The sequence below is a fragment of the Diceros bicornis genome, chromosome 4 (genome assembly GCF_020826845.1).
Source record: "Diceros bicornis minor isolate mBicDic1 chromosome 4, mDicBic1.mat.cur, whole genome shotgun sequence".
Classification (NCBI taxonomy): Eukaryota; Metazoa; Chordata; class Mammalia; order Perissodactyla; family Rhinocerotidae; genus Diceros; species Diceros bicornis.
Genome location: NC_080743.1, coordinates 65,004,517 through 65,022,940, shown reverse-complemented (window position 1 = coordinate 65,022,940; position 18,424 = coordinate 65,004,517). Strand labels below are relative to the sequence as shown.

Sequence of the window (18,424 nt, the reverse complement as noted above, 5' to 3'; positions counted from 1 at the left end):
CAGGAGGAGGCTGGGCAGGAGCTGCTGTGTTCCTGGGAAGCAGCAGTACGTCTTGGGGCTTCTTCCATCTTTGAGGTTCTCTCCTTGCCTGCTTCCATACGGTCTCTGTCAGTCTGTCTTTCTCTGTCTCCACCTCTCTGTGCCTCTTGAAGGTGACAGCGGGTCTCCACTCTGGCTAACTACACAATCTGTCACTCTCTCTGCTGCCAGCCTGGCTGGAAGCCCCCCTTTCCAGCACCCGGCCCCTGAGCCCTCTCTCGCCCCTGGCCCCCTAGGCCTGGTCGTCTTTGTCTCCTAAGGCAGCCTCCCCTTTCTTCCTTCCTCACCACTCACCTCTCCCCAGCTCAGAGCCCTTCTCCAATCTCATTACGACCACTGCACCCCCCCACCTCTTCTCTTCCCTCCCCCATCCATCTGTCTTCCCCACAGCTCTCCTCTTTGTGTCCACCCATCTGTCACCACCAGCTCTGGGCCCACTCCCCTCCCGGCCACGCCTGCCTGGCCTTTCTCCCCTCAGGCTCGATTCCCTTGCAGCACTCCGGCCTCCCTTTCCTCCTTCAGCCCTGCTAGGCTTCCCTACTTCCCAGTTTCCTTTCACTAGTTTATTATTTTTTTCCAGACACCCTTTTTCATCTCAGTTTTTCTTTCTCCCTCCAGTTTCTCTAATTCCTCCTCGGTTGAGAGTGGGGACTCTCGGGTCCTAGCCCCCAGCCCCTGAGCAGCCAGCCAGCCTGAGACAGAGGTTGGTAACATTTACTCACAGTTGCATCATCTCCCCAGGCCTCCTGAGATGCCCCCTCCACTCCTGCTCCATGTCTTCCCTGGTTGGGACAGGGGCCACAGCCACTCTTCTCCACGACAGGGGTGTGGGAGCCCCTCTACCTTCTGTGTGTGGACTCAAGAAGGAATAAAAATCTGACCTGAAGCCCATTCGGACCCTGACCTTCCAAGGGTCTCTGCTTCCCAAGCTCAACTTCAGCAATTCCTGTCAAGGTTTTTTTGAGGATGGGAGGCTGAGTTTTAGGGTCTCTTTTCTACCACTTTATGCTACGATCTCCCCAAATTCCTACTGTGCCTGGGTTAGAGGACAGTAAGTGCCCCTCAGGCCTCGCTCTCCAGCGGGAGAACTTTCTAACCACCTTAGAAAGTTCGTGGACTGATGAACCCTTCAAACCCACCCCCTGCCCTGAGGAGTTTAGATGGAAGGGAGAAGGGAAGGGAGGCTATACAGAACTCAACTGTCAAGAGCCAGGGCGCGGGGACCTCAGAGAGCAGCCCCTTGACTGACTCCACAGTGCACAGATGAGAACACTGGGGCCCAGAGACAGGGAATGCCCTTTCCAAAGTCACACAGAGCATTCATGGCACGCTAGAAAATCTCGTCCTGAGCTCTTCCCACAAGGTGAAACCCTCATTATGGGCCCCGCCCAAAGCAAACACTCCATCCTCTGAACTCGGGTGGAAGCTGTTTATAGCACTGATTTTACATGGAGCATATGCTGCCCTGCCTGGTTATTTATCTTGTGTCGTGTCCCGTCCTACCATCTAGACTCTGGATCCTAAGTCTCTAAGGGAAGGCGCCACATCTCATACCCTTTTATGATGCCAGGACAGAGTGCCTTGCCCATAGCCACGCTCAATAAATGTTTATTACTGCTGTGGCTGCCAGTGCAGATAGAAGAAATGTTCTCATCTCTGCTCTAATTTGCTGTGTGACCTTGGGCAAGCCACATCACTCCTCTGGGCTACTGTTCCATCTAGCAAATGAATTAGACCACACACATAATTTCTAAGGTCTTATTATATGGTCCCTTGAAGAAACAAAGTCCTACTGAATAAGGTGGGATCTTGGTACTGAACATCAGACTCTGGATGAAAATATCTCCTCCCAGGATGTGACTTTGGGAACAGTGACTCAGATGAGGGAACAGAAAAGAGTAAAGTCTTCATTCAGAGAAGCTGGGGAAGAGACACCAACTGATAGGAAAGACTTCCATCCTGAGGGATGAGGTGTCACAAGAGGTAGAGACAGGCTGGGTCAGGGAAGAATAGTCAGTTATTCAACTTTCTGCATGGGTTGGGTGGAAGAGAAGGTAAGGTGTGCATTAGCAATGGGTAGGAGTAGGGAGGGAGGAAAGCCCTATGGGAATGGGAGGGGCTGGAAAATGACAAATTTGAGAAGGCACAGGGATGAGCAAGGCCTAGAGCAAGCAGGAAGAGGGAGGCTAAGGAGGTCAAGTTTGTGGCCTTAAGATGCTGCCAGCCAGTCCCATGCGATCTCCAGGGCACAGGAGGTACCTGGTGAGGAGCCAGACTATGGTCTCAGAAAGGGGGCCCCCATGGGTCATTTGGGGGTCTGTGCCCCTTCCATGGAGCCTCACCTCCCCAAGCGCCATGGAATGAGCCGTTTTTTTGGTTTTGTAATTTTTGGGGGGTTGTGTAGTAGAGGAAGCATGGAAGGCAGAAAACAAGCTTGTGTTGAGGATTCTTTCCTAGGCAGAGGAGACTGGGGTATGGAAAGCCTCACATCTTGTACCTTTCTTTCTTGCCCACCCTGTCGTCTTGTTTCTGCCCAACCCTTACCTCCCTGTTCAGCCCCCTCACTGGTTCCCAGCCACTTCCCTGCTTCCCAAAGCTGCCAGCAGGATGAGGGAGCTTACTGCTCTGTCCGCTGGGAGACCTGTTGGCCGAGGGAGGCGTGGAGTCAGCCCAGACGATGGTGGCAGCTGTGCTCAACTCCCGCCAGCACAGCACACAGCTTCTCCAGCTCAAATTGGGAGGGGTGCAGTGGGGGGAAGCAGCGGGGTACATTTCCATATCCCAGAACCCCAAACCCCTGAGGGAACTTGGAGAGAAACCTAGAGAAAAATCACCTCCTCTCAGCAGGATTCAAAAAGGTAAATAGCCCAATCAGGAAGCTAAGAGGAGTGCTTGGGACTCTGAAAATGGCCAGTGCTTTTCCCATCTCTGCTGTCTTCAGGCATGTGGGAGACAGCCTCTTGGCCAGCAGTGAGGGGAGAAAGCTGGCTTCAGCAACACTCCTGCTGGTTCTCTTTCCCCTCAGCTCACACAGCCACTGCCCACTATCACTTACCAGTGCTGCTATCCTCCAGAATTTTGTCTCTGTGAAGACCCAGGGAATTAGAGCATTTCCAAAGAGCCAAGGTTCTCTTTGGAAAAGAGTCCAAAACCACTGTTGTTTTGTCTACAAAATGCCCACCATCAACAGAAAGCCCAAACTCCTTAGCATGCCATCTGAAGGCCTTTGTGACCTGGCCCCAGCCTCATCTCCCGCTCATCTTCATGGCTCAGGCACACTGAATAACCTACGGTTTCCAAAGGTGACCCGTGCCTTTTCTTGGCTCTGCGTTCCCACACCTGGGGAACTCTAACTCGCAACTCAAATGCCTCCTCCTCTGTGCACTTTCTAAATGCCACCCTCACTGCCCTGAATCCCTCGGTGTGCTACCAGAGCACTCTGGACATACTGCAATTACTCCCTTTATTACACAGGATCACACCTAGTTGTGAGTCTATCTGTTTCTCCGCTCATCCCACCTGTGAGCTACTCAAGGGTCAGGGCTTCATCTCTGTACATAGCCGGTGTCTCAGAGTGAATAAAGAAATGTCTGTCGAATACAAAGTGGGAAGAATCTATGTTAACATCCTTATTATGAGAGGGAAACCAGGGCTCCCAGGCTCCACAAGGAGTCCTACTTTCAGGACTTCAACTGTTTTTGACAGAGCCTTACGCCTCGGGCCCTCTGGAGACCAAAGAGAGAGCACGTGAGGTAACAATTTCATGACTTTCAGCCCAGGGTCACCGAACAAGGGGCCCCAAGAAGAAAAACAGGGAATGGTACAGGTCATGTGGGACAGTTTATTTTAATGAAACTCGTTATTTATATATTTACACACACACAAAAAGGAAAAAAGAAAACAACAAAAATAGATTTTACAGCTTAATAAAAATTACAACGGAGCACTGTGGGCCGGAAGTGGGATACCCACTCAGCAGCACACCCACCCTGATGTGCCACCTAAGGGCCTGGAGACAGGACAGCGGGAGGGAGACAGTAGGCTCAGCCCACAGATCGTCCCTGTCCCCTTCAGGGCTTCCTTGTAGTTTGTTCCTGGCATTCAACCCTTCATGTCCTTCTCCCTGGTCAGGAAGGTGGTTGCGGACAGGGGGTGCAGGGTAGGGAGTGGAGGGAGGTACAGGGCAGGAGGGAAAGAGTAAAGAGGATCCTGAAGAAGGGTAAGCTAGGGTGGGTAGCTAGGAGTCAAACAGGAGCAAGAAGCCTCTATTTGTCATCCCAGAATCCAGCAGGGGTGAGGAAGAAAAAATGGGGAAGGGCAGACAGGAAGGGGGAACTGGGGAGGGCGGTGACCTGTTATCTCTGTCTCTTTTGGGCAGTTCCACTTCTTTATGTTAACCCCAGTCTGAGCCAGGCCCACGGAGGTTCCAGTGACAAACTAGTGGTTTATGTCCCAGTGGGACAAATGATCTAGGAAGTGAACTGCAGAGCCGGCAGGAAAAGCTGGGGTCCTCTTCAGTAAGACACAGTTCCTGGCTCCCGGGGAGCAATGAAAAGGACCTCGGCTTTGGCATTGATGCAGTAGGTGACGATGAGAGACAAGACAAGGATGCCGAAGCCCACCATCAGGGTGATAAACTGCAGGAGGAGGAGGGCAGGAAAGGAGAAAGGTGCTCTCAGAACTCACTGCAGTCTTGGATAATTGTTTGGGGCTGGGAGCCAGGACACTGGAATTTTGGAGCTGGCTCCAAGCACCAAGTACTGAACAACCATAGGCAACATCACCCCAGTCTGGAGACCCAGTCTCCCCATTTGAGAAGAGAAGTAAAGTATTTCTGTTCTTGCTTCCACCTTGTATTACTTATTTTACTTAATTACTTATTTTACTTATTACTTCAAGATTTTACACATCTTGAAGTTAAGACCTATGACTTTGATTCTCCCATGGCAATTACATTAATGACTTACTTGTGACAGGTGCTCAATAAATGTTAGACTGACTCATCCCAGCTATGCCAGGTGGGAATGCTGGATAGGAGTGAGCTGTGCAAGGGCTACCGAGGGTTCATGGGGTAAGGAGTATTTCTCAGGTCTCCCTGGGAGCATATCTCCAGAAAGAACACATACTCAAACTTCCTAAGGGGCATGCTAGCTGACAAGGGACAGATTTGGAGTAGGTTTTTGTGGTGAATCTGGGGCAAATGCGAGATGGAAGTGGGTACAAGACAAGATGCAATAGAAAGAGGTCAGACAAATCTGCCACCTCCCCTCTGCCCGTCTCACCTCAAGCTCTTTGCTGGCTATCAGAAATATCCGGGCGCGGATGTCTTTCCAGCGGCTCTCAGTCCATGTGGAGTATTCAGTAGAGCCCCACTGCCTCAGTTCGAAGGCAGGGGACAAGGCCCTGGCCAGCCGTGCCGTGGAACGTACACACCGGGGAAGCCGGTCCGTCTCGTTGGAATTCAAAGGGCCCTGAACCCACGCGTACTCATACAGCTGCACAGGAAGACAGGCCACCGCACAGAGCTGAGGTGACCTCTCTCACTCATTCCCTCTACCCTGTAGATGGTCTGTTTTCACCCAGGCTACTGCCTCTTCAACACTCAAGTTCAAAGGGCTGCATCCCTCCACCCCAGCCCAATCCCTTGGGTCCAGTTGGACCTAGGAGACCCTCAAACTTTTCCTAGGGAAAGGGGCCCTCAGGGCACCTCCGACACCCACTACCACTCACGTCCTTGTTTTCACTGGGGACTTTACTTGGATCCTGGCACTGCTCTCGGGTAAGGTTGATCACCTTGCCAGTCAAATTTGCCAAGGCGTACTGTACAACATAAGTGGTGTTGGTGGGGCTGGAGACAGCGATGTAATGCTGAAGAGGCCCATCACCTGATTGGAGACCACAAAAGAAGGGAGGGTTTGGGGGGTGGCAGGTGCGGTGCAGATGGGCAAAGACAGGAAGAGCCCAAGATTGGCAGGAGCCAGAGAAGAAAAGGTTAAGAGAAAAGTACACAACAAATATCAGTAGAAAGAAAGGAAAATGGGGGAAAAGAAAATAGAGGAAAAAGTAAAAAAAAAAAAAAAAAAGGATTAAACCAAAATGATGACTTTTTCTCTATCCCTTTATTTGGCTAAGGGTCCCATTCCCACACCAGGTACTTACCCAAGTAGGACCTTAAGTCCTGCCTGAGGATAGACTGGAACCATGAGTTGTTGGCTCTAACCAGGAACCCATAGAGCAGGCGGGTAACCTAGCATTGGGATAGTGAGAAGAGAGAACCTTAATTTGGAGCAAAGGGAAGAGTTATTAGTGGAGATCCAGTTGTGGGGTAGGAACCAGACTGGCCAGATAGACTCTGAGGTTGGGGAGACGGTGGCTGGCTCACAAGGATGCAGATGAGGCCCACCAGAGAGCTCTCTGGGGGATCAGGTGTCCTCAGTGGCATGTACAGACATGCTGAATTCCAAGGTTTGGGGGACCAGGCAAGGGAGAGCAAGGATGGGGCAGCCTATGTGTAAGCAGACAGAAAGGAGCCAGGGCCCATTTGCTCTTACTGTTTGGGGATCAGCCTGAATGGCATCGCTGAAGTTGGTTCCTCCTGCAAGCTGGTACAGTGCACGTCCCAGCACCGTGGCCACATCTGCAAGGGCCTGTGGTAGGAGGGGAGGGGGGCTGAATGGCCCACCTCTTCCAATCTCAAACACTAACACTCTAACCATCTTCACTGTGTTCCCCATGCTCCCACCCAGCCCAGGTCAGCACTACCTTGGCAGTGTCTGTCACAAAGTTCAGGTCCTCTTCAGGGCTCTGCGATTCAGGGTAGCTCACATTAATGTTCTCGGCAGTGTCATAAATGCTCTGGTAATAGCTGCCGGAAAAAGCCGGCATGAGCCGTGGCTACACTCAGCCAGTGCCCTGCCCCTCTCCTCCCTCAAAATGTCCCTTATGCAGGAACTTGGTACCTCATTTTTCATCATCCAGGGGGAAAGGAAGAGAGAAAATTAGGATCCCATATTGAAGAAGGTATGGAGAATGGGGAGATAGGCATGAGAGTGAGAGTGGCTGGTTAAACACAAAGAGTTTTCTAACAGAGAAGGTAGAAGAGGTAAATGAGATCAGAGGCAGGAATCCCTCCTTCCTGGGAGATCTTTAAATATGAGAGACACTTCTATATCGTATATCGTTTGGGCTGGACACATAATAGGATGGCTAAGAAGACTTTCAGAGAATCTTGTCTGTCACACATTATCAGAGCAATTGTATGACTCTCCAGTGAACATTTCCACTGAGGGCGGCTGGGAGTAGAGTGGGATTAGCAGGTCTGTTCAGACATACAATACTACACCAGGTCCAACCATCCTGATGCTCCTTGGGGAGCCCCAAGGAGATGGGTCTCAGAAGAGTGGCTAAGAGGAGAGAGCTCTCAGCCTTTACCATCAATAAATGCCTGCCCCACACAGAATCAAGTCAACCACACAATCCAGTCTAAAGGTGTTCAAATGACAAATCATCCCCCACCCCAAAGTGATGCGGAGGATAGATATGGAGAAGAGAGCTGACCCTATGTACTAGAACTGTCACTGCCCTAAATAAATGAGAAGGTGCTAGTTGGCTGGGGTCAGAGAACCAGAGCTAAAGTGTTTTTACTCAGAGACTCATTTGGAAGAGGAGAAGGGAGGCTGGGGGTTTAGCAATCCAGCCTGAGTAAAAAGTCCCTGTTAACCCAGAGTTCAATTAGGGGTGATTTAGGGGTGCCCAGGACCTGGAAAGAGGTGATTAACAGGGCCTCACCCCTTATCTCTGGAGCCCCCTCAGCTGTAGGGGACACTTTTACCCCCACATTGAACCACATGCACTTACCACATGGCGACAACACGCTACATTCCACAGATTATAAGTATCATCTGTAGCACCCTTGGGCAGGCCCCAGACGGGGACAGCTCTCTGTCCTCCAGCCAAAGAAACCCCATCATCATTCACTCTTGTTTGAGATGATGCCCTCTGCTGGCAGCCCTAGGGAACTCGGGCCCCTGGAGAGCCTGGGAGAGGTGGGACCACAAGCGAGGATGATTGTGATAGGGAAGTGCTAAGGGTGAGGACAGTTTTCTAAGATGAACATCAAGTCAAATGAGGGGACCAGGTTAGATCTGAATAGGCCACTGAGCAAAGAACACAAATTGACCCGAGGTTTTGGAGAGGGTGGTGCGGGGAGAGGGGAGAGCGGTGATCCTTCTTGACACAGAAGACATTTCTCTCTATGCACCCCAGACTGCAGAATAGACTCTCTTCAAGAATGAAGAGGATGCAGGCTGGGTGACTCTTACTGGTTATGGAAGACAGTAAAGTGGTCAGCAAGAACAACGCCAGAGATGTTTCGAGCTCGAAGAAATCGCTGCAGAGAAGATGGTGGGAGAGGCTGGGAATGATTCAGCCTCTTGAGGACTACAGTAGAAATGCCAGCACCACTCTTCTCCAGTGTGGCCAGGAGGTCCTCCACCTGGGGGGAGGAGGGGGATTAACTGACGGGAGGCTGGGGAATGGGAAGCAAGAGGTCTCTTTTAGGCCTGAAATGCCCTCTACTTCAAGTCCACTGCTTGGGGAGCTGCCCTAAGCCCTCCTAGATCTAAATTCCTCAATCCTTTTGGGATCAAGGCTCTCTGAATTTCCTGCAGCTCCTACCATACTTTTTAAAGTAGGAAATTAGGGCACAAAGAAAGAAGAGGCCTGTGTCTTTTTGTATTTATAGGCAAACCCCACTGTCCTCAGGACTCTGTCTTATCCTCAGTAGATGCTTCACTTATTTGTTGTGCAGAATTGGAGGGGCAAATAATTATACAAAACTATGCTGAATGCCACCCAGGTAATCCATTCTGAAAGTGTTACAGGAGTCCAGAGCAGGGATGACACTGAAGCTGGAGTGGCAGGAAGAGAGGCCTGCATGGAAAAAAGAGGCCTAAAGCTGGACCTTGAAGGGGAGGCAGGGTCTTGAACAAGTGGGGAAAGTGGAGGACAATTTGGGTAGGGAGTCTGACACAGTCAGGAACTGGGCAGGGCAGGCCAGAAAACAGGATCCATGGGGCAGCAGGGAGAGAAAGGAGCTAGTTACACCTTTGCCCTTACTGGGTAGCCATAGTTCGCTAGGCACCAAATGATCAGTTACCTACCCCAGGGAGGCAATAATATGAGCTGAGTTCATGGTTCTTCCCGGGGAGCTGTAACAGCTGTGGTGTTCATCCTTCAGCCAACACCCAACCTAAGGTCCTGTCTCACAGGCTCTGGGTGCTGGCGAGGATAGGGCCGGGGACAGGGGTTCCCATATTCTGAGCTGGTAAAACAAGAAGTGAGGAGGAGAGATGCTCAGATTACCTGTTTCCGTACAGGCTCATTTTTCTGAGACATGGGGTCTGTGTGCATCCAAAGCGCTTGTGAATTTCTTAAGGCCACCTGGGGGGAGGATGAAGAAGTTAACACTTATAATCAGTCTCTCATTCTGGCCCATACCTGGGAGAAAGAAGTGGGATGGGGAGAGAAGTCAAGGCAAGAGGTGATGGTACCTGCAGTGAGGACAACGGAACAGGGGAGGAAGCTCTAAGTAGGAAGGAAGGGGTGGAGGACACAAGCTACACACCTGTCCCAGCTCCACGAATGAGTCAATGTTCTCCAACTGCACAGGAAACTTGCCCTTCTCCATATCATAGACCATTCTTGAGCTGCCAATGTAGTCAAAAGTCTCCTGAGGGGTAGAGATGGGTGGGAAAGGGAACAAGGATTCCAAAGGGTTACAACAGCCTCAGTTCCTTGAGGCCAGATCATCAAAGCTCTAGGCACGAAGGCTACTGCCTCATGTCATCTCAACTGCTGGCCAGCTTACACAGTCACGTGACTTTCCCTCCTCCCTACCCCGCCTCTCAGCTGTGACTATCCCTCACATGTATGTGTCACAGGACTTCTTGAGTCCAGAAATGGGGAGAGCAGCCTCGGTAAAGGCCCGAGGCGAACATCAGCTGTTATGTGCCTGCTTCTTGCCTCTCCCCCACCTCCGCCGACTGAGCCACGGCTGCTGTTCCCATTTTCCAGGGCCAAGCTGTGGTGGCAATGGGAAGAGGTAGGAGCCTCAGGGCTCCTCAGTGGAGGTGGCAGTAAATGGGGCCAGAGAATAAAAGTAAAAGGATGCCTCAAATAGAGGGATCAGTGGGGAAGAGAGGGGGTTAGCAGTACACCAATTTCAGGCCAGAGTGCAAAGGCTTCCTAGAATGGGGAAATCCGAAGGGAAACACACATAGACACATCTAGAAGCTCTCTGCTGAGTGCCAAGATGCTCCCCAAGTGACAGCCACTCCTACCTTTACTATCCACCTCCTTCCCTGCCATTCCACCCCAGCTAAAGAGCCCTCACCCCTTGGAAGAAGACAAACATGACATTGCGGGGCAGGGTGGTCACATCGGGTGCCTTCTGCAAAGCTTCAGCTGCAGCCAGCTGGGTGACGAAGGAGGCAACAGCACTTTCAGCCCCTGGGGCCACATTCCAGAAAAAGGAACGACTGTCCAGCTGGGTACGGCAAAAAAGGCAGGGAGGTACACTTTGAAAATGGAAATTAGGACCCAGCCCCAGTTCCCTTCTCCGGTTCCAGCCATGAGAGTATTCATGTCCTGGGGCAATAGCTAGAACCCAGGAGTCCCACAGCTCAGATCCCTCTCCAATTGAGGCTCCCCATTATAGCAGCTCTGAAATCTGATGCCTAAGAGAGCCCTGCCCACCCTGATCAGGGGCCAACACTCACCCGACTGGCAGCAACCACAACCCTGTCATTAGGCTCTAACGTCCCAGATGTATTTATAGGCTTAAGCACGCTCCATACATTGTAGTCGGACAGGGGGTCACAGACGATTTCTGAGCAGGACACAAACAGTGAGAGATCAACAGGAGTAGGTGAGAAGGCAGCTATAAAGAAGGCATGGAAGACTTCTCTGATCAGTGCCCAATGGACCCTGTGAGTCATTTTCTCTATCTCCACTGCTCCATGCCAGTTTCTCTGCTGCTGTCTGCTTCAGGGACAATTCTGCCTCAATTGTTCAGAATCATATCCACTTTTCCCACCCAATGCTCCCTGCCTGTGCCCACTCCTTCCCTACAGTGGTCTCTCCAACATCCCCTGGCCTAGTCCCATTATCCCCACCCCAGGATACCCAGCATGCCTCAGATCTGTCCTACCTGGGTTGATGCTGAAGGTGCTCTGGATGGAGCTGCGCCGCATGCAGGTGACGGTGCTGATGACAGCATGCATGTGTGAGAAGAGCTGCATGGCACACAGTGGGAAGGTTGGTGCTGAGCCATTCTGACTCAGGTTGTGATCACGATAGCACTAGAAGGGGAGATGGACCTCACTGAGGCAGCTAGCTGCGGAGTCCCTCCCACACTTCCCAGAAAGAGAAGGGCCCAGCTTCATCCTTAAGCCGCTCCCACGTCTGTCCCTGAGCTAGAGTTGTCCTGGTACAACCAAAGGATCTATAAGATCACAGAGAAAAACTCATCAAGAGGTGTGCAAGGGCACAGACTCAATGACTTAGTTGGGGCAGATGAAATTACCCAACACCAAATGGCCTGGCCCAATGTGGAGCTTCAGCCACTGTTCCTAATGTGATTTGATGTAAAGAGCACCAAACTGGAGATCAAAAATCAAATTCAGGGCCGGCTCCGTGGCTTAGCGGTTAAGTGCGCGCGCTCTGATGCTGGCGGCCCGGGTTCGGATCCCGGGCGCGCCCCAGGGCACCACTTCTCCGACCAACCCGAGGCCGAGTCCCACGTACAGCAACTGGAAGGATGTGAACCTATGACATACAACTATCTACTGGGGCTTTGGGGGGAAAAAATGAATAAATAAAATCTTTAAAAAAAAAAAAATCAAATTCAAGACAGTTTGGACAACTGTCCAACTGTCCAACTCACCGTGTAACTTTGGACAAATCTCTTATGCTCTGTGTGTCAAAATGAAGAAGCTAGACTAAAACCAGAGAATATTAGAGCTAAAAAGAACTTCAGAAATTACTTAGCTGAATCTCTCAATTCCCAGTCCAATACTAGACGTACTTAATTAGGGCTCTACACCTTGTTTTGTATTAAATATCCCTTACATTTCTTCCAGTCTAAAAGCCTTTAAAGCAAGCAGCAGAGAAATGGGAGATGGGAATTTGAGAAAATAAATGTCTTGGCTCTTCTTGGAGCAACTGGCTTTCAGAGGGTGAGCAGAATGAGACTCCCTCCAAACAGGAGGAGAGCCTAAAAAATAATTCTCTTTCTAAGTAGAATTGCTAGGAGCTGGCAGAGTCATTACCTGCTTGATGACATTGGTTTCATTTTCATCTTCAAGAAGAAAGATGGGGAAACTAAAATCTTCATAAGCCAAGCCATTGCCCAGGGAGTTCCACTTTATTTCACGGCAGTGAGCAAACTCTGGCCCATAGGAGTTGGAATAAATACCTGAAGGAGAGGACACAGGGACAGGATTTTAGGACACCAAGCATTTAGGGATCAGGTGAGGGAGGATGGCTAGAATATCATAGGGTTGGGACTACGACTCAAAGAAGCAAGCATCAACCTATCACCACCTGCAGTAAAATAGACACTGGTGTCAGGGAGCCGTAGCCTGGCTGATTAGGGATCTGAGCATGTGACAAAAAGGGAGAATGGAAGGTAACTGGAAGGGGAAGCAGGAGAGGGAAGGGACGAGCAGCAAAGACAAAGAAACACCATCTTCTGTTTAGGAGTCAGTTGCTCACACTACGCACAGACACAGACACAGACAGACATGTACCCCCCCACCCAGAGACATGAGACTAAAGCAACAATGAGCGTTGGGTGACAGTAGGCTCCCCTGATCCTTGGGGGCGTCTTACCAAATCCATCATTGGGACACTGCACACTAGGAGAGAAGCCTGAGGCGGGTCTGGGTTTGGCCAAGGACACTGCAAGACCAGCAATTCGGCTGGTTCTCCCCTTCAGCTTCTCCATCACACTTCTGGAATAGGGAGGGAACGCCAAGAAGGAAGATAGGAAGGTTATTAGGCAGCCCAATATCCTGCCCCCAAGGATGGAAACAAATGGGGAATTAGGAGAATCAAAACTATTGACTCATTTTTTGCCTTTTAATCTCTAACTTCTGAATGAAGACTAGGACCCAACCAGAGCTCAGGGCTTAATCTCATCTACTCTATGTCTGAGTGACACTGTGCACCCCTCCTTCCTTCCTGGGGTCCTTACTCACTAGAGCTCTACTTATAAGGTCACTGAGATGATTCCTTTTGATGGCGCATCTTTCCTTCTGAGGATCACCCCTAACCGTGCCCTGATCAGACCAGGGCAGCCAAGAGAAGTTTTCATTCACAAGTGTAAGGACTAGTCACTCAATCGTCCCCTCTCTGGATGTAGTTTCCCAGCAGGCACATGCAGTTCTTACCTGGTAAAGAGCGTGCCCTCCAGCAGAACCACGTAAGGGGGGTTGGGGCCATCAGTCAACACCCACTGCAGGTCCTCTTCCTTCTCTACTACGTGGATAACTCCTGTGTCCCCACTAATGGAAGCTGCCAGGACAGAATGGGTCAAATTAAAGCTCCCACAGTTGACAGTTCTGACCTTGCCTCACTGATTCTGCAGATCATTTATCCCCCAAACATGTCACGAAACATCTGGGTTAATGCAGCCACGTCTGGACTTGAATGGAATAGTTGAATCGCCCGGGCTCCATCTGAAGGCTACTAGGAGGGAACAGAGGACAAAAGAGCCCAAGAAGTCTACTCATCAGGTCTTGTTCAGTAAATGTCAGACAGGCTCTGTAATCTTCATTTTCTTGCCCTCTTCCCTCAACCTCATTTAGCCATATATACAAGATTCCAAAACAGCAGACACCAAAGTTTTCAAACCTATATTTTCTCCAGGAAGTGGCAGCCTCTAGATCTCTAGCTGAATTTTCACACTGAATCTTCCTTTGTGAAAACATATGTGTAGATTCCCTTGGCCTCAGAAGCCTCCCTGGATCTCCATTCCTTTGCCTTATTTGGGAATGACTTGACTTGCTTTTGGCCACTTTTAGGTAAGGTTAATCAAGAATTTTCAGGTCTCTAGACAGAGCTTCCCAACTTATGGACCTTGAATGGATGAGAGATGTGTTGATATTGATTCTCATCATTTCTGGGGACTTAGGTTTCCAAAGACCCTAAGCTGGTCACCCCCAGCCAAGAGCCGACTCATCTATTACCCCAGGACGCCCTACAAATATCATCCATTTCTATATGTGCCAAGATGCCATACAAATAACATTTTCTATGTCTCATGACATGACAAAGATTGGGAAGCACTGCACTAGAGGATGGATGATCTCCAGTCCAGAATGACTTGAGTTCTATGTAGCAATACCCCTCAAGTCCCCAGTGATCCATATAGAGACATTCTAGGGTCTCCCCATGAGTCTTATCCCCACTCAAAATTGGATGTGTTATTCATAAACTGTTTTAGAGCAGTAGTTCTCAACCCTGGCTGTGTATCAGAATATCACTCTGGAGTTTTAAAAAATACAGATACTTGGGCCTTACCTCAGATTTATTAAATTAAAATCTCTTAAGGTGAGGCCCAGGTAAGTGTTATTTTCAAAACAGGCTACATGTGGTTCTTTATTATACACAGCCAGGCATGAGAATTATGGCTCTAAAACCAAGGTACTGAAAACTTATAACCTGCATGAGACAAAAAGCGTAAGTACTTTTAGACTGCCAGCCAAGTAGAATTTTTCTCCCACGGGATCTGGTAAAATCTAGACATGGAAGCAGATCCTAAACATTGAACTATGTCTTATATATAGTAAATACTTAATAAGTTTATGTTGATAGTGATGATAATAAAATATAGAGAAATATCAGAATCTGGAATAACTTTAGTAAAGATCTAGCTACCAATGGCAGTCCCAAGTAAAACAAAAGACAACAGTTATTGCCACAGCATTTAAAACACAGGAAAAGGAAAAACTAGTCTGGCAAATAAAAAATATATAACTTCAGCTTCCAGGAGGACAGGAAGACAAGCTATGACACTGGACTGAAAAAATCTGGATTCTAATCTGGATTCCAGTTGGTAACTGTGTAGTCTTAAGTAACTTGCTTACTTTCTCTAGGGCTTCAATGAGGAGAAGCTTTTCCACCCCTATTCATCTCAGACTGTGCGGACAGATTAAAAAAGGAAAGAAAGAAAGGAAAAGAAAAGAAAAGAAACCCACATATAGCCCCCTTTGGGCACTTTAAAGGGGTCTAATAGAAACAGAGCATTATAATCAGAAAATCAAACCTGGGTCTTTTTCTCCTTAATTTTATCATGTTAGAAACCCTAAGTAAAGAGGGTATAGCTTGCTCAGGATGGACAAATACGATGAAGTAAGACTTAGAAATAAGTAGGTTGAAAAGGAAACAAGATCTTAATGAGGAAGTGGCCAGAGTCCAGCCCCTCCCCTCTTGTTTCTCTGTACTGGCACTTGGCTTTATCTCTAGAGGCTATTGCTTTGCTTCCCACAGGGCTGCTGCTCTAAGAACATGCAGCAGAATGACTCATTCTCAAAGAGGATATCTTAGAGCCCAGCTCCAGGAGGATAGGGTCGTAGCCTTTTGCACGAGAGTGGGATTCCAGCAAGACCAATAGTCTGATCTCAGCCCACACTGGACATGGCTCCCTTCTCCTCACAAACCCAGTTTAAGAACTAAATCCAACAAAAAATTTTATTTGGAACCAGTTAGCCTACTCTCAGTACTTCCTGTAACAGGGACGCGGGGCAATTAACATAGAGTATAGCTCATGGAAGGAAGCGTAGAAAAGTAGTAACTGCCACCTTGAGCGAGTCCTTCACTTCCCAGTGCCTCAGTTTTTTCCCACGAAATTGGAAGGTTTCACGCAATCATACAGTACTGCTGAGACCACACTACTTACTCAGCATCATCAATCAACATCTATTAAAGGCAGTTCAACTTTCAGCTTTGTGCAGGTATATTCTAACCATTTTTATAGGAGTAAACTGAAATTCAGAGGTGACCTATTTGAGGCTGAAGCAGCCAAGAGCTGAGTCTAAGTTTCCTGCTTACCTGCAAACTACATTCTGACAGAGCAACTAGCCACAGAAGAACAAAATCTGAAGAGAGCGGGTTAAGCAGCAGAGGAACCAGGATTCAGCCTTCAGATCACAACTTTTTCCCCTTTTATAGTTTTATAACCATGTTGTCATGGTACTCTGTTTTGGAACACCTTTACAAAGCATAAAGACAAATCTAAATGTTTCACTAATTCCTCTTGCAACAATTTGGCTTTCTCAATGCCTTCCCTTCAAATAGTTTACTGCCTTAAAGAAGCCCATCTTGGTTCCAAAAAGATCATTCAGAGTACGGATGATGACTGGACTCCACAGAATACGAGACTTCTTTCTGCTTAGGAAACAGTATAGTTTGCTACTTAACCTACTGGCTGGTTAAAACTTGGACCACCAGGGCTCACATCCTGGCTTCATTACTTATTGTCAGGATGATCTCGGAAGTTCCTCAACTTCTCCAAGTCTCAGTTTCATCATTTGTAAGATGAAGATAATAATAGAACCTACTTCATGGGGTTGTTGTGAGTTAAATAACATGCACGTGTAAGACACTTAATATGCAGCATTCACTAAATGTTAGCTCTTATTATCTTGCCTGGTTTGACAAATGGTTCTCTATTACCTCCAACCCACATAGCCTAATTTGTGTGTGCAGACTCCCAAGCAGGACTTGGATCTTTATATCTGGGGCCGACTGAAACATCAACAGTCACAAACACAAATCCCAACCTCAACTCACACTGGCAGCCAATCTGATGAGTGGCGTTGAGCAGACGAACACAGGGAGCTGTTTTATTTAAGGGGATGTAGATCTTCCTCTCCACTGAGTTTCCCCCACACAAACCTGATCAGAAGATAAAACGTGTTAGAAGAAAACAAGAGACATTGGTACCAGCCTCTATCATGTCATTAGCTCGCTGGACTGCTTGGGTATATCATACTTTCTAAAATGGGACTAATGTCCATTCTTCTTACTTCTTGGGCACATTATTGGAAAGATAAATGCACTCAGCTGTTTGCCTCAGAGGGTTACTACAAATTCCACATAGAGCAATTGACAATGAAGCTAAAAGACAGAAAATTTGGTTTGTCAAAGGAAAGGCAATTTAACCACAGATGTACTAGCTTTTGGTTGCACGGGTGACCACACTTCTGCTTTTCTATCCTGTATGTATATTACTAATTAGTTAATAAAAGAGTGCCAGTCTACGAACATAGATTAAAATAAAAAAATCTTTCTGAGACGTTTTTCCAGGAGTCTGAAGAGAACTGGGAGAAACCTTACACCACACACCTGTCAGTTACTCTAACATCAGTAGGTCATCCATGTGTGCCCACAGTGTGGGGCAGCTATAGTTTCTCCTTTGGAGATCTTTAAAAACAATGTAAGTTTGGGGGAAGGTAGGTCAGGGTTATAAACAGGCATGTTTATATTTTAGGGCTTGACCAACTAGAAAGCCATATATCAGAAAATAAATGTGTGTAAGCAAACACTTATGCACATTGTAAATGCCTAAAGTTCCCTGAATCATTCTTTCATGGTCTAAACAGTTAAGAGTACCCATATCCTATCTTTGTCTCACTTGCCTGACGAGACAAACTGAGGCAAAGCACAGAGACGCGGGTTTACAGTGGAATCAACAAACGAAGAAACGAAAATCTACTTTCCTAAGAGTCACACTGCGCACACACACAACCAGGCTGCTTTCAGAAAGTCTAAACGCGCTGAGAAGTGAAGCTGAACTCTGATAATGTCCGTTTTGATTGTAGGTGGGCTGACTGGGGCCACGGGGACAATGAGGCATCTGGATAAAGGGGGAGAGAGTCGGGCTGGAAGTCCAGGAAGAGGCCTGGAGGAGGAAATGGGGCGACATGACGTGCCGCAGGGGAAAAAGGACCTTCAGGTCCAGGCAAAGGGGGAACTTCTGTCGTGGGAACGAAAGAGAAGACGGATTTAGAGGGTGGGGGGACAGAGGGGCAGCGGAAACCAGAAGAAAGACAGCGGCGCTTGCGGTTGGGCCGATCCGGAGGGTTCTCCTTACACTGGAGCTCATGGGCGGGGAAGGCCTCACCTGCCAGTAGGACGCAGAAAGACAGAAGGCGAAGAAAACCTCGACTTCGCGGGTCAGCCACAGAGCCACCCCCCGCCGTGGCCATCTTGCCTCTCGGCTGAGCGGAAGCCTCGGTTCCCCTCTGGTCCAGCAGCGGCCTCTCTAGGCCAACACTGGCGCCGTCTCTGTGGCCCGGAGTTCCTCGGACCGGAAGTTGGT

The 18,424-nt window shown here is 48.8% G+C and overlaps 1 protein-coding gene across 2 annotated transcripts; it reads right to left on the bottom strand.

Annotated features, from left to right (window-relative positions):
* Window positions 1-3,860: 3,860 nt before the first annotated feature.
* NCSTN (nicastrin) lies at window positions 3,861-18,359 on the bottom strand. Of its 2 annotated transcripts, XM_058539589.1 has the most exons (17): window positions 18,227-18,359; window positions 16,894-16,998; window positions 13,491-13,614; window positions 12,931-13,052; window positions 12,369-12,514; window positions 11,249-11,399; window positions 10,818-10,927; window positions 10,433-10,585; window positions 9,665-9,769; window positions 9,403-9,480; window positions 8,361-8,533; window positions 6,802-6,904; window positions 6,591-6,686; window positions 6,199-6,286; window positions 5,770-5,924; window positions 5,322-5,534; window positions 3,861-4,676 (listed from the first exon to the last, which is right to left on the bottom strand). In XM_058539589.1, exons 1-17 carry the CDS (start codon window positions 18,309-18,311, stop codon window positions 4,554-4,556), a joined length of 2,130 nt encoding a protein of 709 aa, XP_058395572.1. In that variant the 5' UTR covers window positions 18,312-18,359; the 3' UTR covers window positions 3,861-4,553. The 2 variants fall into 2 exon arrangements, with proteins under 2 accessions (XP_058395572.1, XP_058395573.1); XM_058539590.1 differs by lacking the exon at window positions 18,227-18,359 and having other exon boundaries at window positions 16,884-16,971.
* Between the last annotated feature and the right edge of the window lie 65 nt (window positions 18,360-18,424).

Bases quoted from the DNA above. Each gene is read 5' to 3' on its own strand.
- NCSTN (XM_058539589.1), bottom strand. From the start codon at position 18,311: ATGGCCACGGCGGGGGGTGGCTCTGTGGCTGACCCGCGAAGTCGAGGT. The intron at 9,481-9,664 runs GTGTGTAGCTTG...TCCTCCCCCCAG, and splicing joins CATTCGTGGAGCTGGGACAG to GTGGCCTTAAGAAATTCACA. The intron at 8,534-9,402 runs GTAATCTGAGCA...TCCTCCCCCCAG, and splicing joins ATGAGCCTGTACGGAAACAG to GTGGAGGACCTCCTGGCCAC.